Genomic DNA, 16985 nt, shown 5'->3' with positions numbered 1-16985 from the left:
GGCATGCTCTAACTTTTCTTTAAAATAGCTACATTCTACCTGAAACTGATGCTGAAATACTCTACAAGGTTCCCATAGATGGGCAGCCATTGCTGGTCTCACCTGCTGCAGAGCCCTCTGGATGTCAATCCCCTGGCCCCAGGGCACCGCTGGGTTAGCCAGGCAATCCCCAGCATTCCCCCTGCGGGATATATCGATTCTCTGCCTTCGCAGGCTCTGGAACGCCTCAGCCATCACCTTCACTCCATCATAGGTGAGCGCAGAGGTGTACTGGTGGGAGGAATGGAGACAGTTAGGTGACAGAGAGAGCTGACCCGGAGGTGGGAGGGAGCTATATCTGGGAATGTGCTTCCTGGTGATGAGAATGCCTGTAGTGGACCACTACAGGACTGGGGGAGGCGGCCAGTAGTGAACCAAAACCCAGAAAGTGCTGGCTCCTCAGATGGGAGCTGCTGTGAACTGCTAGCCAGTATTGCCCTCTTGAATTGTGTATTGCTGGTTGTGACTTTGGAAGAGAAGCCAGAATTCTAGATTTTTATGTGTAATCTTGCAATTTTATAATGTTAGCTCACTGGGGGAAAAAAGAATGCATAGATTAAATTCAACACATCTGTATCATCTGTTAGAGTCCATGGAAAAAATGGTTTTCTCTGGGTTACAGTCACCAACTAGAAACTAAGAGGAACTGTTTATTCCACCATCCCTGTGACAGTAAAAGAAAAAAAGTAATCCAGGAAGGGTAAGTGCTTAATTATTTCCACATGTGGCTCACCCAAGTGGCAGGTTACAAACTTTCTGTCTGTACACTTTCTCCCTGTGCTTATTCTTAATACTCGCAGTTTTTCCCTCTTGCCTAAAAAGGGGATAAGATGTTGATGAAACAAAACTAGATAACAGTCCAGGAGAGTATTTCCTGGCTTTGGAACTCATGTCTGTGATCTTCATTAATTAGTCCCCAATGCTTAGCGTGTTCTCTGGCCATGCGAAGTTGACAACAGAGAGTTCTAGACTGAATGTGTATTTGTCCAGTTTTTAACTTCGACTCTCTCACATTTGATAAGTATATATATTACATTTAGTTATGTTTATAATCTCCAATCTTTTGAAAATTGAGTGTGGTATTTGCATATTGATTTATTAACTGCTGTGTGGTTTGCTCACAGCCTGAAAGCACATTTGACTTTGTTTACTTAAGCTCATATCGAAATACATCTTCATTGTGAATTGCTAAGTCAGTCTGAGCACCAGTGGGATGCGACACATCTCAGTTAAATGTCTTGCCATTGAAAAAACAGATATAGACCTAGTAAGAAAAGAAAGTCACAGAGGATTCACTGTTTTGCGCAGATAAACCACTTTGGCTGTAGGATCCTACTCAGTGCAGTGTTCCACACGGCCACAGCCAGCTATTGGGTTTGACATGAGAAGGAAACTACCTTCCACCCTCATTCTAGATCGTTATCCAGTAGCAAAGCAAACAGGTTTGGCTGCATGACTTAGCGCTGTGTTGCCAGGAAGTGAGTGGCAGAGTCTGCATGCTAATTGGGAGTTGTCTTTCTGAGGAGGCGAAGTGTTCGATACTGCTTAGTTAGATTTGCTTGACTTTTAGCTGGGCATGTGCCTGACCAGAATAAAGGCCAGTTCACTGCATGACTCAAGGAAGCTCAGTCTGCAGAGGAACAAATGCAAACACAATCCCCTGGAGCTGTGCGAAGTGGAGTGGTAGCCCTGCCCAGAGCATAGGCACCATTTTTCCAGCTTCTCTGGTAGCTGGCCAGGGCGGAGTAGCCTGTGAGTGGAAGACCTGTGTGTGACTTCTGAAAAGGGTTCTTAAAGGAAACCATTGTGCTCCTTATTTTCCTTTTCCCCTTCCTGCCGGGTAAAATACTGAGGTAATGGTTGGAGCTTCAGCAGCCATTTGGGGCAATAAGGTAGCTCCCATATGCTGAGGATAGCAGAATAAGAAAATAGAAGACACCTGAGTGTTTGGTTGTGGAACTATTATCCAAGGCCTGGATATCTGACTTCTGAATTTTGTTTATATGAGAGAAAAACAAAATGTCTATCTTGTTAAAACTATTGTCATTCTGGATTTCTGATCTTTGTACCCTCATCTTTGTGGATATATTTTCCTTAGCTTGTTCCTCTTAGAAAGCCTGTCTTGCTCTGACAGCTAACATTGGACAGAATCGGGGCACACAATGGGACCAGTCTGGTCTTTTGCTGTCTGTTGCCTATCCCCTCACCTTAGGTCTCTTCCAGTCCACCCGCGTGTGGTCTCGAGCATCGCTGTTCTTCCACTGCTGCATGATCTTGGCTGGGATGGTGTCCGTGTAGTTCACCAGCTGGAAACCTGTCACGTTTGCTCCACTTTCCTTGAATTTGTTTAAGTCAATGTCCATGAAGCCCTATGCAGTGAGGAGGAGGAAGAAGTCAGAACATATTGCATGGATGAATCCATTTAACCATATTACAGAATCATAGGATTTTCCATCTTGTTCCACAAGGTGGAACTGACTTAATAGAGTTGTGCCTCCCGTCCTTCTGAACTCGGTTATCACTTAGTTCGTGCGTAAAGTTAGCACAGTGGTTGCCAGTGCTTGCCCAGGAGCCAGCCGTACTGGGGTTGAAGTGCTGCCTTGCTGCCCACAGTCACTAGTGATACTATGTTGGGCTGTTACCTTATGATTTCCTGTCTGAACAATGGAGGTTAAGGGGCTGCGGGGGAAACAATGAAGTGACGCACGTCTAGTGCATAGTGCAGACTGAGTGACCAATAAATAGTGGCTGGGATTATTATGACGCCACAGATACAGAACAGAATGGGAAACATAAGGAGGGAGTTGTGTCCTCTCACACCCCCATCCTCTTCCCCTCTGAGAGAAGAGGGATCTGAGGTCCATCGGGGGCAAGCTCCAATGGCTGAATTCTGATCATCCCTCGCCCTGTGCTCTTTCCCATACCACAGACTAGATCTCTGCTCAGTGGCGCCTGATCAGTTGTAACATCCGCAGGATTCTTTATTGGGAATGAAACTTTCCTTCCCAGTTGGTGAAATTCAGTTAAACTCAGGAAGCCTTCAACTTAAAAAGGAGACCTCGTATTTGTATAATATATTCCATAATGTGCAGTACTTTCATACCTATGGCCTCATTTCACTTTATGACTTTACAAGGTAGACATTATATGTCTATTTGCCAAATACAGAAACTGAAATGGAGTAGGAGAATTGACTTGCACAAAGTCAGTCAATGATTTAGCAGCAGAGAGGGGACCAGTACTACGGTCTTCTGAAATTGTCTGCTCTCTCCCTCACTCATCATTCAACAAACATTTTGAGACCTGTCAAATACCATTCTAATAATGAGTAAAACAGGTTTCTTTTCTTGTGAAGCTTACATTCTGGTGGGAGAGACAGATGGTAGACAAACAAGTAGGTATGTAGCATAGTACAAACAGTACCGTCTAGCAGAGTATACTGTGCAGCAGCAATGAGTCCTATGGCACAAGGTAAGCTGGGCAGGAGGATGGGGAGAGGAGTGCAGTGTCATGTTTTGGCAGATGTGATCAGGATGAGCCTCCCTGGAGAGGTGGTGTTGGCACCGGTACACAAGTGAAGAGATACTTTGTGAGAAAGCTATGGGAACATCTGGGGAAGGACATTCTCAGCAAAGGCTCGGAGGTGGGAGGATGCTTGGCACGTTCCAGTAAGGAGGTGGGTATGGCTGTGGCACCATGATTGGGAGGAAGAGGGTGTGTGGATGCGGTCAGAGTGGCAGCCGAGGCTGGCTCACATAGAGCTTCATGATAACTCAGGTTTCTTTTTAGGTATTTTTGGTGGCCCACTGCACAAGTTTGAGCTCGGATCATAAAGTCAGTACCCTTTGGGCTCCAATGTGTGGGAAAACTGCCAAATCCTAGTGAGTGAATTGGGAGGAGCAGGGGAAGCAGTTTGATGGATCGAGGGTAGGGGCAGCCCTGGACCGGGCGCCAGGAGCTCTGAGTGCCAGTCCCAGCTCTTCCTGTCCAAGGCTTTTAGTTTCTTTCTGACTTGATCCAGTTTCATTGTTTAGAAGATCCTGCCATATACAACTTCATGTCCCTGTGCCTTGAAGTTCTGTGACTCTTCCTTATTTTACAAACAAAGCAAGCTCAGTCCCACTCAGAGGCCTCAATCTAGCGACTCCTGGAAGTGCCTTTCCTGGACAGTCCCTTCGCATCTTCTGGATCTCGGCTACAGTGCAGTCTCTTCAGAGAGATCTCTCCTGGCCCCTCATGCAGGGATTCAACTCTTGCTCTGTGGTGGATGCTGCCAGCACCCTGCTCATTTCCACTCTCCGTCACACACTGGCATTCCACCTGATGGACTCACTGCACATATCTGTTACTTTACCCATGTGTAAGGTGAGCTAGATGTTTCTTGGGGTTAGTATCCCCAGAGCAGCTCTCTACCAATGGCAGGTGAAGAGGTTGTGGATAAATACTCCAGAGTCCTCTCCCCTGGGTGGAATCACCAACTGCAAGGTGTTTTCTACACCACGTCTAAAGGTCCGCTGAGTTGAGCTTCTGGACCCGACAGGGGTAAGCACCTTGATTATGAGCCTTGAATCATGATCTATTCACTACTTCGCTTCCCTAATTCCCTGCTGTCGTTTCTAGGATTGGCACTGAAAGAAACTACTTGTACTTGGATCCTTGTCATAAGACTTGCTTTTGGGAGAACTCAATCAAGTCACAACCAACACTCAGTCTATCCGGTTTGTTCCTGTTAGTTTCTCCAGAGCATTTACTTCCATTTGAGGTTATGCCTCCACTCAGTCGTTCCCTTGTCTTTTGTCCTCCCCTTGGAACGCCATCTCCATGGGGCAGGGACCTTTCCTGTTTGGTTCACTATGTGTCCCAGGACCTAGCACCTAGAGCAGAGCCTGGCACAGAGCAGATGCTTAATATGTATTTGCTGAGTGAATGAATGCGAGCCAGTGACTTTCCTCAAGCAAGAATAATGCTGATTAGCCACCACAAATATGATCAGCAGGCAGCAAAGGCCAGTGGATAGTTTTTATTGGTTGGAAAGAGAAGCTCAGGTTGGAAACACCTTTTGAGATGAACTTTTCCTGCAGCCTCGGTTCACAGACTTTCACGGAGGTCTCCTGATTTGCACCATGGTTCTAGCAAGCTGTCCCAACAGGTGGAATCAGATGAGTTTTTTGTACCTAATAATGCATTCAAAGGCATTATACTACCTAAGAGTACAGCTATCCACAACTGGTTAAAAGCTAATGGACAGTTATGAGAGATTTCTCATAATTTTTAGACTTTAAAAAGAACATTTTAGTCATAAAATAGCTATTGAGAGAATGAAATGTAAATTATCTCCTGTGGTCAAATTCTGTCACTTGAAAATCTGTAACAAGCTCCTGGGCATTTCGTCCTGACTGCCCTGTCTTGACCATGATGGAGGCCAAAGGAAACGGCAGAGTTTATTCAAATGTAAGTGCCACCTGACTCCATCACCGGAATGTCTGACTGCAGGGTTACTGGAACCTGACCTCCGTTCCATCTCATCACACTGATGGGACCTTCTAACCAAACTCCCCTGCTCCCCTGAGAAGGAGTGGGCCCAGAATGATAGAACATACTCACATCTGTGATAGTAGGTGAAGGAAACAGAATTAGGGAATAACATGGGGTCAGTGTACACTCATCTGATAACTTATGTCCTCCGTCCTATGGAAGATGTCATGCTGGAACGGTAGTCTTGAACCCTACCATATCCTCAATCACAAAGAAATGAGCCTCTCACAGTTACTAAACTTGATTTCTCTGTAATGCAGGAAAATGCACTCTTCCCATACAGAAAAGCACTCTTGACTGGGAAGGGGAAATAAAGGTGTTAACTATTTGTCCACTAGTGAACTGGAGAATTCAACCCACTTTGTTCCCCGGAGCACATTCATTAAAAAAGCTTTAATTAAATCATTTTCTAATTTTTATTGCCATTTTTATTTAAAACACAACCTGGCAAGTTAATATTTGGTAATTAGTATATTTTTTATTTACTTCATCTGTGCTATTAATTATGTAATATTGTATAAGGATGTAACATTGTTAATTATATTCTATTAAAGATTCAGAGTTGGATTATCACTACTCTCTTTGAGCCATTTTGCCTATTTTTATAACATGCCCCCACATATTGAGTCCTTTGCTCTGTACATTGTGACTATAGAATAAAAATAAAACTGGCCCACAAGGCGCTCCTTTTCATGCTATGCAATATGACAACTCAGGTCTCCCAGACCCAGACCCCTGTCACTGCCCCTCCAGTACTGCGCCAGAGGCGCTGTTCACGGAGGGGCCCTTTCTCATCCAAAATGGGGCTTTGCGATGAGCTGTGTGGTCACTCTGCTCCTATCTGCATTTTTAGGATCTCTGTGGCATTTCACACAGTCCCGCGTGTGGCTGATGAATAGGTGACATTAGAAGAATGCTCGGCCTATCACTTTAATGCATGTGTGACTAAACCGGCTGGTGTACTGCAGGCTCTCAGGACGGAGGTCCTTCACGTCAGGGACACATCGGGATACTTCAGGGAGCTTTTCCACAGTAGCCATCCCCCAGGATTGTCATGAAATAGCCTGGAGAGGAGACTGGAGATCTGTATTTGTACAGACCTCTAATGCTAGTGAACCAAAAGCCAAGGTTCACTATGTTAAATTATAGACAGTCATTAGAAGAATTTCAAATAATAGCATAACCAACAAACATTGAGGACAGGACATGGGCAGTAGTATAAAAAATTCATCATCTTTCTAATGGGGAGTCATTGATGTAATTAAAGTTGATAAAGCAAGAAAAAGAGACATGGACATATGTAGACATGTGGAGGAAAGGACCACAATCACAAAATGCAGAGAAGTTTTAAAATAGTTATTTCTAACAAGCGTGAGATTAGAGAGGTCAAGCATTTGCTTTTTATTTTATACCCTTCTGTTGTATATACTGCATTTTGCTGTGTATAATGCACACAGAAATGTGGGTGCACATTATACACGGCATTATTATACCCTTGGTATGGAATCATTATACCCATGTATAATGTGCATCCTTATTTTTCCCTCAAAAATTTGGGCAAAAAGTACACATTATACATGGCAAAATAGAGTGTTATGTGAGTATATTTTCTTTTTAGTATTATTTAAAAATAAAAACAGGTTCCTAGATAATTTTGATGCGCCTTGCCAGTTAGGAATCCTCTGTAGTCCCTGGACAGTGAGAGAGGGCAGCAGTGGCAGGAGAGGGAAGAGCAGCCTCGCCTTCTCCGCTGTGGTCTGGAGAGCGAGCCCTGCTCCGTTTGTTACCTGCTGGCCTGGAGTCAACACCGGTGCTTAACAGCAACACAGCTCCAGAAGAGTTGCTCATGGGAGTAACAAAAATGACAATAGTGGCAAAAATGCTACTTCCTGTGCATTATATAACTTTGTCTAAACAACCTTTTGAGAGTTATGAAGTTACTATCATTTAAAAATGAAAAAAAAATCAGTCGATAGTCACCTATAGATTTATTTGAAACATTTTTCAACCTCTTATCCTGAGCCAGGTGTTCTGTTACATGCTTTATATACAGAACCCTGTTTAGGGTCTCAGGCAACCCCGAGAGATGCATGTGCACAGGTGGCCTAAGTGGGTGAGTATTTGTCCCAGTTTTATGTTGAGGAGCTATGGTTCAGAGACCTGTGGGAAGTCCTCTTCCCAGCAAGCAAGGGATCAAACGGGGGTCAGCCTCTAACACGTGTCCTCTTTGTCAGTGTGCTGCATTGCCTCACCAGTGCAGGGACATATGAGCTTAGTTTTAGGATGGCGTTTCCAGATGGCCCCAGACAAAGAACCTTAGGCAGTGTGGCAGATGCTGTTAATGGCCCAAAATAAATTTCTCACTGTGCCAAAGGGCAGCCTTCTAGTACAGCTTTCTGTCTTAAAGGGACATTTCTGGGAGGGTGTACTAGGTTTCTCTGTTTGACACCAACCTTGTAAAGTTGGTTAGATATTTCCCAAGCCTCTGATGTATCTGAAGTCTATTAGTGTCCGAGGCTGTCAAACTTTTCCTGTAAAGGGCTAGACTGTGAGTGTCTTAAGCTTTGTGGGCCATATGATTTCTGTTGTAACTATTTTATTCTGCCATTATAGCATGAAAGCACCTATAGCCAGTAGTAAATGAATGAGCATGGTTGTGTAATCTTTATATAATTTTCACATTTCAAGAAATATCATCCTTCTGTTATTTTTTTCCCAATAATTTTAACATGTAAAAACCATTCTTAACTCATAAGCCAAACAAAATCAGGTGGCTGTTGGCTTTGACCCATGGGGCATAGTTTACTGACGCCTGAAGCAAGGATGTTGGAGGTCAAATCAAACCTCTTGTTGTACAGAGTAAGACAACTCAATTAAAAAGGGAGCAAAGGACCTGAGCAGACCCTTCTCCAAGGATGATATACAGAGGGGCCCATAGACATATGAAAAGATGCTGAACATCACTAGCCATCAGAGATGCAAATTTAAACCACAATGAGATATCACCTCACACCTTTCAGAATGGCCACCATTAGTAAATCAACAAACAAGTGCTGGCGAGGTTCTGGAGAAAAGGGAACCCTCATGCACTCTTGGTGGGAATGCAGACTGGTGCAGCCTCTGTGGAAAACAGTATAGAATTTCTTCAGAAAAACTGAAAATGGAACTGCCTTTCGACCCACCAATTCTACTGTTGGGAATATACCCTAAGAATCCTGAATCACCAATTCAAAAGAACCTATGTGCCCCAATGTTCATGGCAGTGCTATTTATAATAGCTGAATGCTGGAAACAGCCTAAGTGCCCATCAGTAAATGAGTAGATCAAAAAACTGTGGTTCATTTATACACTAGAATACTATGCAGCAGAAACAAGGAAGGAACTCTTACCTTTTGCAACAGCATCGGTGGAACTAGAGAATATTATGCTAAGTGAAATAAGCCAGTTGGTGAAAGACAAATACCATATGATCTCACTTATAAGAGGAACCCAATGAACAAAATAGAACCACAGCATGGAAACATGGAACAGAATGACAGCTGCCAGAGGAAGCGGGGGAGTGGGGTAAGGGGGGAAAGGAAGGGAAGGGTCCGTGAACATGGACCACAGTATGAGAATTGACTGTGTGAGTGGGGGTGGGGGTAGTCAGTGGGAGGAGGTGGGTGGTGGGATGGGTGGGGGAGGGCAAAGGGGAAAAATTGGGACAACTGTAATAGAATAACAATAAAAAAAGACTAAAAAAATCTTCTCCTTGTATAGATAGGAAAACTGAGGTCTAGAGAGGAGACTTGTGGCCTAAGGTTGCATGACTGACTGGTTAAAAGATTAGCTGGGATTGGAACCTGTGTTCTCTCATATACTTAACTGCGACAGGCAATTCAATGCTGACCAGCCATTTGAATAAAATGACTCAGGGCAGAAGTGTTCAATTATGTAAACTAGTTAATAGAGTTATTTCATATATCATTTATCAATTATAATTTTCAAAGGATTAGAATGAAAAGGCATTTCAAATAATTATGATATCCTAAAGAGATATTTAATGCTTTAACTACATTAGACATGCTTTCATCTTGCTGTAAAGATATGGAAAATGTTTTAGGGATGATGACCAGACTCTAGGCTATCATTATGACTATTAATTATCATGTGCTCCTGGAAACAAAGGGACTGATTATGTGTGCTTACTGCTTATTTAACCTCTCTGAGGCTCAGTTCTCTGCAGAAACGATAGAGCCTACAGGATAGAATTGGCGTAAGATTTAAAAGAATACATTTAGGCGCTGAAGGACTACACCTGGCATATAGTAAGTGTTTAGTGAATGTTAGCAATTATTATTGTCATCATAGTCATCATCATCATTATCATTGGGTCAAATGAGGTCAGGTGTTAGAACTGCTTCAAAACCAGGTACTGGGTCAGGCAAGGCGCCCTAGGGAACAGTAGGCAGGCATATAGGAAGGCTTTCGAAGGATGAAAAGCTTTATCTTCAAAGCCAGATTTCCTTTTCCTCTGCAGTTCTTTCAAGGGGTCATGGGCAAGCTGTTCAGCTCTCATCATCCTGCCTGTTCGGACACCACACCCGTCAGAAAGAAGAAGGAGCATCCAGCATTGTTAAGGGAAAGGGGCCAAGAAAAAGGTTTATTAAACAAGCCCAGACACACTGAAAAGAGCACTCCTCCATCTCATCCCCTTGAGACCTGGAAGAGATAACATTGGAACAAATCAAAGAACTTGCCCTTTGTACCCTGAGTGGCACAAGTTGTGTATGCTGAGTTTCCACAAATTGTCAGATCCGTTCTCAGATGACAGCTCCGTGGGGAGGATAGTTGTAGGCAGTACAGTTTGAAAGGTCTTGTTATGTTAGAAACTCTTGAGGAAAATGGGAATGAGCAACTGAAGAAAAAATGGAAGACTTAAGAGGCCAAACAAAGGGTGTATTTGAACCCCAGAAGGACTGCCATGTGGAAGAGGTGGGCGAGTTCTTCTCTGAGGTTCTGGAAGGCAGGTCAGAACCAATAAAGGGGCAGAGGTCATGTGACACAGATTTTGACTCAAATAATAAAACCAACAACCATAGTGCTTAATATGTGGGCAGTGTGCTAAGTACTTTATTTGTATTATTTCATTTAGTCCTCATAACAATCTTGTGAAGTGGGTATTATTATCATTCCCATTGTGAACATTAGAAAACTGAGGCTTAAATGAGTGGAGAGGCTCCTGCCCAATATAATGCAGCTAGTGGGGGCTCAGGGATCATAGTCTCAGCCAGTAACAAGACCCTGTGCTTGTTTTCTGACCACTGTATGTTCTGCCTGTGACCAGTGGTGCAGTCAACCCGATTCATTTAGCTTCTGTCCTGCAGTGAAGCACTTGGCATGGCCTGCAGCTTTAGACTAAGAAGGAATTAGCAGGTTCCTGGGAGACCAGGAATTTTGTCTTTAGCTTCTTTAATGTATGCTCTTTATTTCCATCTCTTGGAAGTCTCTAGCTTTCTCTCTCAGACTGCACTGGTCCTTCTTTTCTGTCTTGGGAGATGGGGGTCTCCTAGAGGGCAGGGACCTTGGTCCCCACAGTGTCCACAACACAGTGCCTGGAGCAGGCTGGTTGCTTCATTCATGCTGAAGACTGAAGGCATAGGCAACCAGTGTCTTTGCTCACTCTTTTCATGGTTTCCTTTTAATCTTCCATCCTGTCATGTCTCAGTCTCTCTGCTTTTGTCTTGTGGACAAAAGAGGTCTTTTCATCGACTTTTTTTGTATAGTATATTCTTAACTAGGTCATAGATAAGATATGTCAGGAAAACAGTTGTAAGGGCAACCGTGGAAGTCCAGTCCTGTCTTTGAACCCGGGAGCTATTTGTCCTGAGGCAATGGTCTCACCCACTCTGTTGGTGTGTTGGTCTGCAAAATGAGAGCCTAGGGCAGCTCAACGATCTTTCAGACTATATTCTAGTTGCAGGCATTTTAGAGGTTACCATGTTGGGTTGGGGGAAGATGGAAGGACAGGGTCCTGGATCCCCACCATCCCTCCTCCACCAAAGCAGCAGCTCTGCTTTTTATCTGTTTTACATGCTGGGGTTCTCCCCAAGATTCTCTTTGAAAATGGAGCTTTAAACTAAAAAGTCTGGAAACTTCTGAGTCAGTTCATTTCTCTCTTAAGAGGTCTTTGAGCTTTGATCCACAATTCTGCAATCACACGGGTATGTACACATGCCTATGGACATATGTGAATTCATGGAATGTTCCTGGGCTGAAGACTTAGTTGCATCCTCACATAGCCATGTCTCTGCATCACAGTCTTCATCTTTTCCTATTTTATGCACTTGTATCAACTGAACCTTTAATGTGTTCTCACTCTCTATAATCCCTGGTAACACACAGGCTGGTCTGGTTCCTACTAAGTCAGTAAGACATTGTGGCTGTGCTTGCATCAGCTAAAACTCTATCTATGTCAGAAAAAAAACACAAGTGTCAACTTACCCAAGTACATTTGAAACCAGGGAAGCAGGTACCTGTACACTTGGATATCTATAAACACAGAGACACCATCCTCCACCACACACATATACAGGTGTCCCCATACAGGTCTCCAGACCAATTTCTCTCAGTCCAGGGATTTAGGATAAGATGCTTACACTTTGTGGCAAAAGGTCAGGGGCCCTCAGACTGGGCTGTCTGTCGATGCACAGGTGCAGAAGTGAACTACCTGGAGTGAACTGGTTGGTCTCTAGAGCTGCCTTTCATCTAAACTCTCAACTGAGTGGCTGCTGTAAGGGGTGACACCCGGCCAGGGCCACTTCCATGCAAGAGCTCAAGGTCAGTTCAAATTCAGCCTAGTCTGGACTGGGCCCTTATTGCCAAAGATCTGGGAAGACTTGAGACCAACAAAAGCTTCCTTTTGCATGAACAAAACCTTCCTATCCAGAGATGGTCAGGCAAAGAGTATATAAGCTCCTTTTTCTTTGGTGAAATGGCATCTTAAGCCTTTATAGGGCCTGATATGTAGTAGCCCCCATTGGATGCTTGGTGAAAAAGAAATAAAAGTGCAAACATATGACAAATTTGAAACCTACTGTGAATGAGGAAAGGAATAATCTTATTAATCATTAATTTCTTTAATCGTTCCCTCACAATCACAAGTGATCAGTGTTGCCAAGAACATACCAGACAAAGGGATGCAGCAGAGAAAAAGACAGGAATGCTTTTTGCTTTCAAGTTACTTAAGGTTTAGTGAGAAAGGCCCATCTATTACCCAGGTAACTATAGAGCAAAATAAGTGGACCAAACCGTGACCCTGTAGCTTAGAGATGGCTTCTCAGTAGAAGCAATGAAGCCTGAGAGAAGATGAGGCTTTGGCTGGATAAGGAGCTTGTGGGAGAATCCTCTAAGCACAAAACGTGCATGCTCAGCGGTTGAGTCAGAGTGACAGAGGGCAATGAGTAAGAGGAAATGCCTGTACACATCAGCCTGGATTCAAATCTTAGCTCTTCCACTGTATAGCTGTGTGACAGGCAGCAGGCTACTCAACCTCTCTGTGCCTCAGTATCCTTCACTGTAACATATTATAGTATTTCTCTAATATGGTTAATGTGAGGATTAGCTATATTAATATACGGCAAACTTAGAACAGTGTCTGAAACATAGAAAGTACTCACCCAGAGTCTCATGTCTCAGGGGCCCTATGTTTCTCCTGTTATATTATCTGTATTTCTGTCTTTAAAACAGGGATGAGTAAGGAAGTGAGGACTGAACCCTTCTAGTTACACATTACCCTGACTGCCTACCCACATTGGTGCTGAGGGGTCTGTGCCTCCTGCTCCTAAGCTGGTGGTGGCCGGGGGTTCCATGCTCTGGAGGAGCAGCTGCGCCCACGGTCTTGCATATCTCACATGGTCCACTGACGCAGCACGGAAATGACCGGATCAGCCAAGGTGTGCACCGGTTTGCAAGAGCACAGGGTGCAAACATTGAGTGCTTGACATTAATGGAGCAGCCTCTCCCTTGTGATGAGGTAGCCAGTGTGGTTCAGGACATTTGTTGTGATACCTTTGGTCTGCAGAGAGAGGCAGAAAAACTAGAACCATAAATTTCACATCTACAAAGGTCCTTTTGATAATTTATTCCTTGGTGAAAACATGGTACCAAATCTTGAGCAAATTGAGGCCCTCAAAAATAGAAGTTTTCTTTGTAAATGATAATGAGTCAGTGGCAGAGTTAGGAGGAGACCCCAGGCTTCTGCTACACTCATTGTTTTTAAAACTTGACATAAATTAACCTTTAAAAATCTTTATCTTGTGAGGTATGTATTTATTAGTCCCACCTACCCATGAGGAAGCTGAGGTATAGAGAGGTAAAGTGACTTGCCCATGGTCACACAGTTCGTAAGTCAGAATCCAAACCCAGGCAGTTTCAGAAGGAAAAACATTTATTTCTCAGCTCTGCTCAATTATAATACCAGGACTAAGATTTGCAAAGGTTTCCCCAATTTGGGCAGTGTGGGCCAGTGGAACATGAGCCTCATCTTTAGAATTTGAGAGCGTTAGCCACACAACCCTGGAAAAGTTCCTACAACTTGAACTCACACCTAAAATGGGAATATATCTCCCCTTTCTTGGAGGAACACAGAAACTCTCAGGGATCTCCAGAGTGGATTACTCTAGAACATGGGGTATGAATGCAGACAGCAACCTAGACTTGGCTTTGCCTGATAGTATGCCTAGAACACCGAGAACGTAAGTGTTTAACTTCTGAGTGACATCAAACAGGTCACTTCCCTTCTCTGGGCCTCCATGTCCTTACTGTCAATTAAGGAACTAGGTGAGATGGTCAAGTGGTAAGGTGAGCTTCTAGGAACCCTTGGATTCTTGAAACCAGCACACGGCACACTCTTTCCAGGACGACTTGCCATGCGGATGCTCCATCGTGATCCTTCCCAGAGCCCCTGCCACCTGCAGAGGCCTGTGAAGTCTCAGGGCACCATGCTCTGGTGGTTCAGGTGGCCTTTTGTGGGGCTTGCATTAATGTCCCAGGTTGTGGTTTTTCTCTGGGGTTCATTTAAAAACTTTGTTTACATGTTCCAGTCTAGCTGGAAGACAAGACCATGTTGCCTCTAGATGAAAGTCAAGATGTGTGCTTCTTCATGCTTCTTGTGTGAGCCCAGAGCCGTGCTTGGTCCACACAGGATGTTTATGGGGTTGGTTACTAGAACCGTGTGTTGTGAGAAGGCCTGCGGGGACAGGGCGGTGTCCAGACTGAAGAAGCAAACAGCAGGAGCAAGCAGGGCAGGCATTTCCAAATACATGAAGGCTGCTTTGTGCAAGGGAAGTAGACATGTTCTGCAAGATTTCTGAGAGGGCAGATGCAGCCAGGAGTGATGAGAGGGTGACACAGGTCAGGCCTGCTGGAGGAAGAGGGCAGAAATGGCCGGAGCCCTTTGAAAAGAGAAAGGGCCATCTCAGGGAATGAGCTTCCCATCTCTGGGTGTTGTGCAAGCCGGACCAGATAGATGAGAAGGCGATTAGAAGACTTCTAGACCCATCTCTACCTACTCATTTAGGTATTTGTAACTATATTCATATTCCCACTATCTTTATTTTGTTTTTGTACAGAAACAAAGATTTTGCCTTTAGTGCATGTGGTATAGGGGCACAAACATTGTTTATTTCCTGAGAAATCGTTTTACTCATTTGTTCATTCATTCAGTGGCTTTTTAAAGAACACCTGTTAGTGCAACTCACTTTGCCAGGCATTGGAAATTCATCGGTGAACAAGGCAGACACATTCCTTCCTCCAGGTGCTTATGGAAAAACAGGGAGGAAGACATTATATGATTGTGAATCAGTTGTGGATGACATTTAGTCTGGAAGGAAGCTAAGCTTGTCCCCAGATATTAACATCTTCTTCCCCCGATGATGATGATGATGATGATGATGATGATAATGATGATGGTGGTGGTCAAGATTATTATGGGGTAATTACAAACATTTATTGAGTGCTTGTTTTGCCAAATATTACTATGAGCACTTTGTAATATATTATCTTATTTAATTTTCATGATACCCCAGGAGGAGCCAGATAGTATCTTATTATTCCTTTTTTTTTAAACAGATGCGGCAATGAAAGCTCAGAAAGGGTAGGTAACTTGCCTAATGTCACACTGCTAAAGAGCATAAATCCAGAATTTAAATTCAGGTCTGTTTGACCTCAGAGCCACCTTTCCCAACTACTGGATCACATAACCGGAGGCTGCAGAAACTAACTGCATCTGCATGTGGTACTAGACGGTGGGAGGAGAGGTGCAGAGGAAGGTGGGCAAGCCCAGCCTTACAGAAGGCATAGGCAGATTTCTCACTGTAAGGGAGCAAGGAGACTAAAGAGCAGTTCCTCCTCAGGCCCGATGCAGCAGAAGGGCAACGGCATGGAGCTGGGGCATGGATGCGCTGCCACGCAGACTGAGGCCTCCAACTCGAGCACTTTGCAAGATGCAGCCACAGGATGGAAATGGCCGAGTGCCCTGGTCCCTGAATACCCCAGTAAGACCACAGGTGACCTGACCTCGCCCTCTCTCCCTCAGCTGCCTTTTACACCAGCAATTACAGTGATGATAAAACACGATCAGCGTATAATGGAAAAGTTATCCAAGAGGAGTTTCAGTGTATTGCTGCAACTGTGGGCAAGACTTAGACTCAGGTGCCTAGTCTCTCTCCCAGCTCCCCATGCCCAGAAGTCACATGGCGTAGTAATAAAGACTTAGTTTGCTCATCTAGGAGAAGCCCAGCTTTGTCATTTGATAAACTTTGTAATTTTGGAAAATTCACTAATCTCTCCCAATCTCGTTTCTTTTCACCTGAAAAGTGGGGATGATATTGTCAACCTGAGAGTACTACTGTGAAGGTTTGACAGACCATGGCTTTAAGTATTTATCACAGTGTTTGGAATGTAGCAACTATGCATTGAATTGTAGCAGTTATTGCCATTGTTGTTATTGTTGTTGTTGTTATTAGGGGCTCAAGTGGCTTGGCATCTGCTTAGCCTGGTTGTCTTGTTCTTTACCTACGTCACTTGGGTTTTGTCAGATTTCCGAGAGCCACACTCCAGGGACTGGGTGTCTGCCTTCCTCCTCTGCTGCTTAGTCACTTAGCATCTCTGAGCCTCAGTTCTCCCATCTATGAAATGGGGATAACGAATTCTGTCTTCCTTGCTTCACAGCAGTATGCGTATTGTGACACTCAAAACCCAGTGTTGTAAAATGGTATCAAAATGGGAGAGATTGCTGTTGTGATTGTTACAAACTTCCCTCCACCACTCCTGCCCAGGAAGCAACAAATGGTTCCAACTGAAAGATAACCAACACCTTCAATGTTCCTTGAATGGTTCTAATGGACCCTTTATAAATTCTCAGAGGTCTG

General features: G+C 44.1%; 1 protein-coding gene across 3 annotated transcripts in view; it reads right to left on the bottom strand.

Annotated features, from left to right (window-relative positions):
- The window catches only part of GRIA1 (glutamate ionotropic receptor AMPA type subunit 1), a 274494-nt gene that overhangs the window by 106010 nt on the left and 151499 nt on the right, over positions 1-16985 (bottom strand). For all 3 annotated transcript variants that reach the window (XM_028527454.2, XM_028527456.2, XM_036014526.1), the window contains 2 exons: positions 2247-2408; positions 103-270 (listed from right to left, as the gene is read on the bottom strand). In XM_028527454.2, the coding sequence (XP_028383255.1) occupies positions 103-270; positions 2247-2408 (330 nt within the window). The remainder of the gene's footprint in view (positions 1-102; positions 271-2246; positions 2409-16985) is intronic.

Source organism: Phyllostomus discolor, chromosome 13 (assembly GCF_004126475.2).
Source record: "Phyllostomus discolor isolate MPI-MPIP mPhyDis1 chromosome 13, mPhyDis1.pri.v3, whole genome shotgun sequence".
NCBI lineage: Eukaryota > Metazoa > Chordata > Mammalia > Chiroptera > Phyllostomidae > Phyllostomus > Phyllostomus discolor.
Note: the sequence above shows the minus strand (reverse complement) of the source record. Positions and strands in the feature narration are given on the sequence as shown.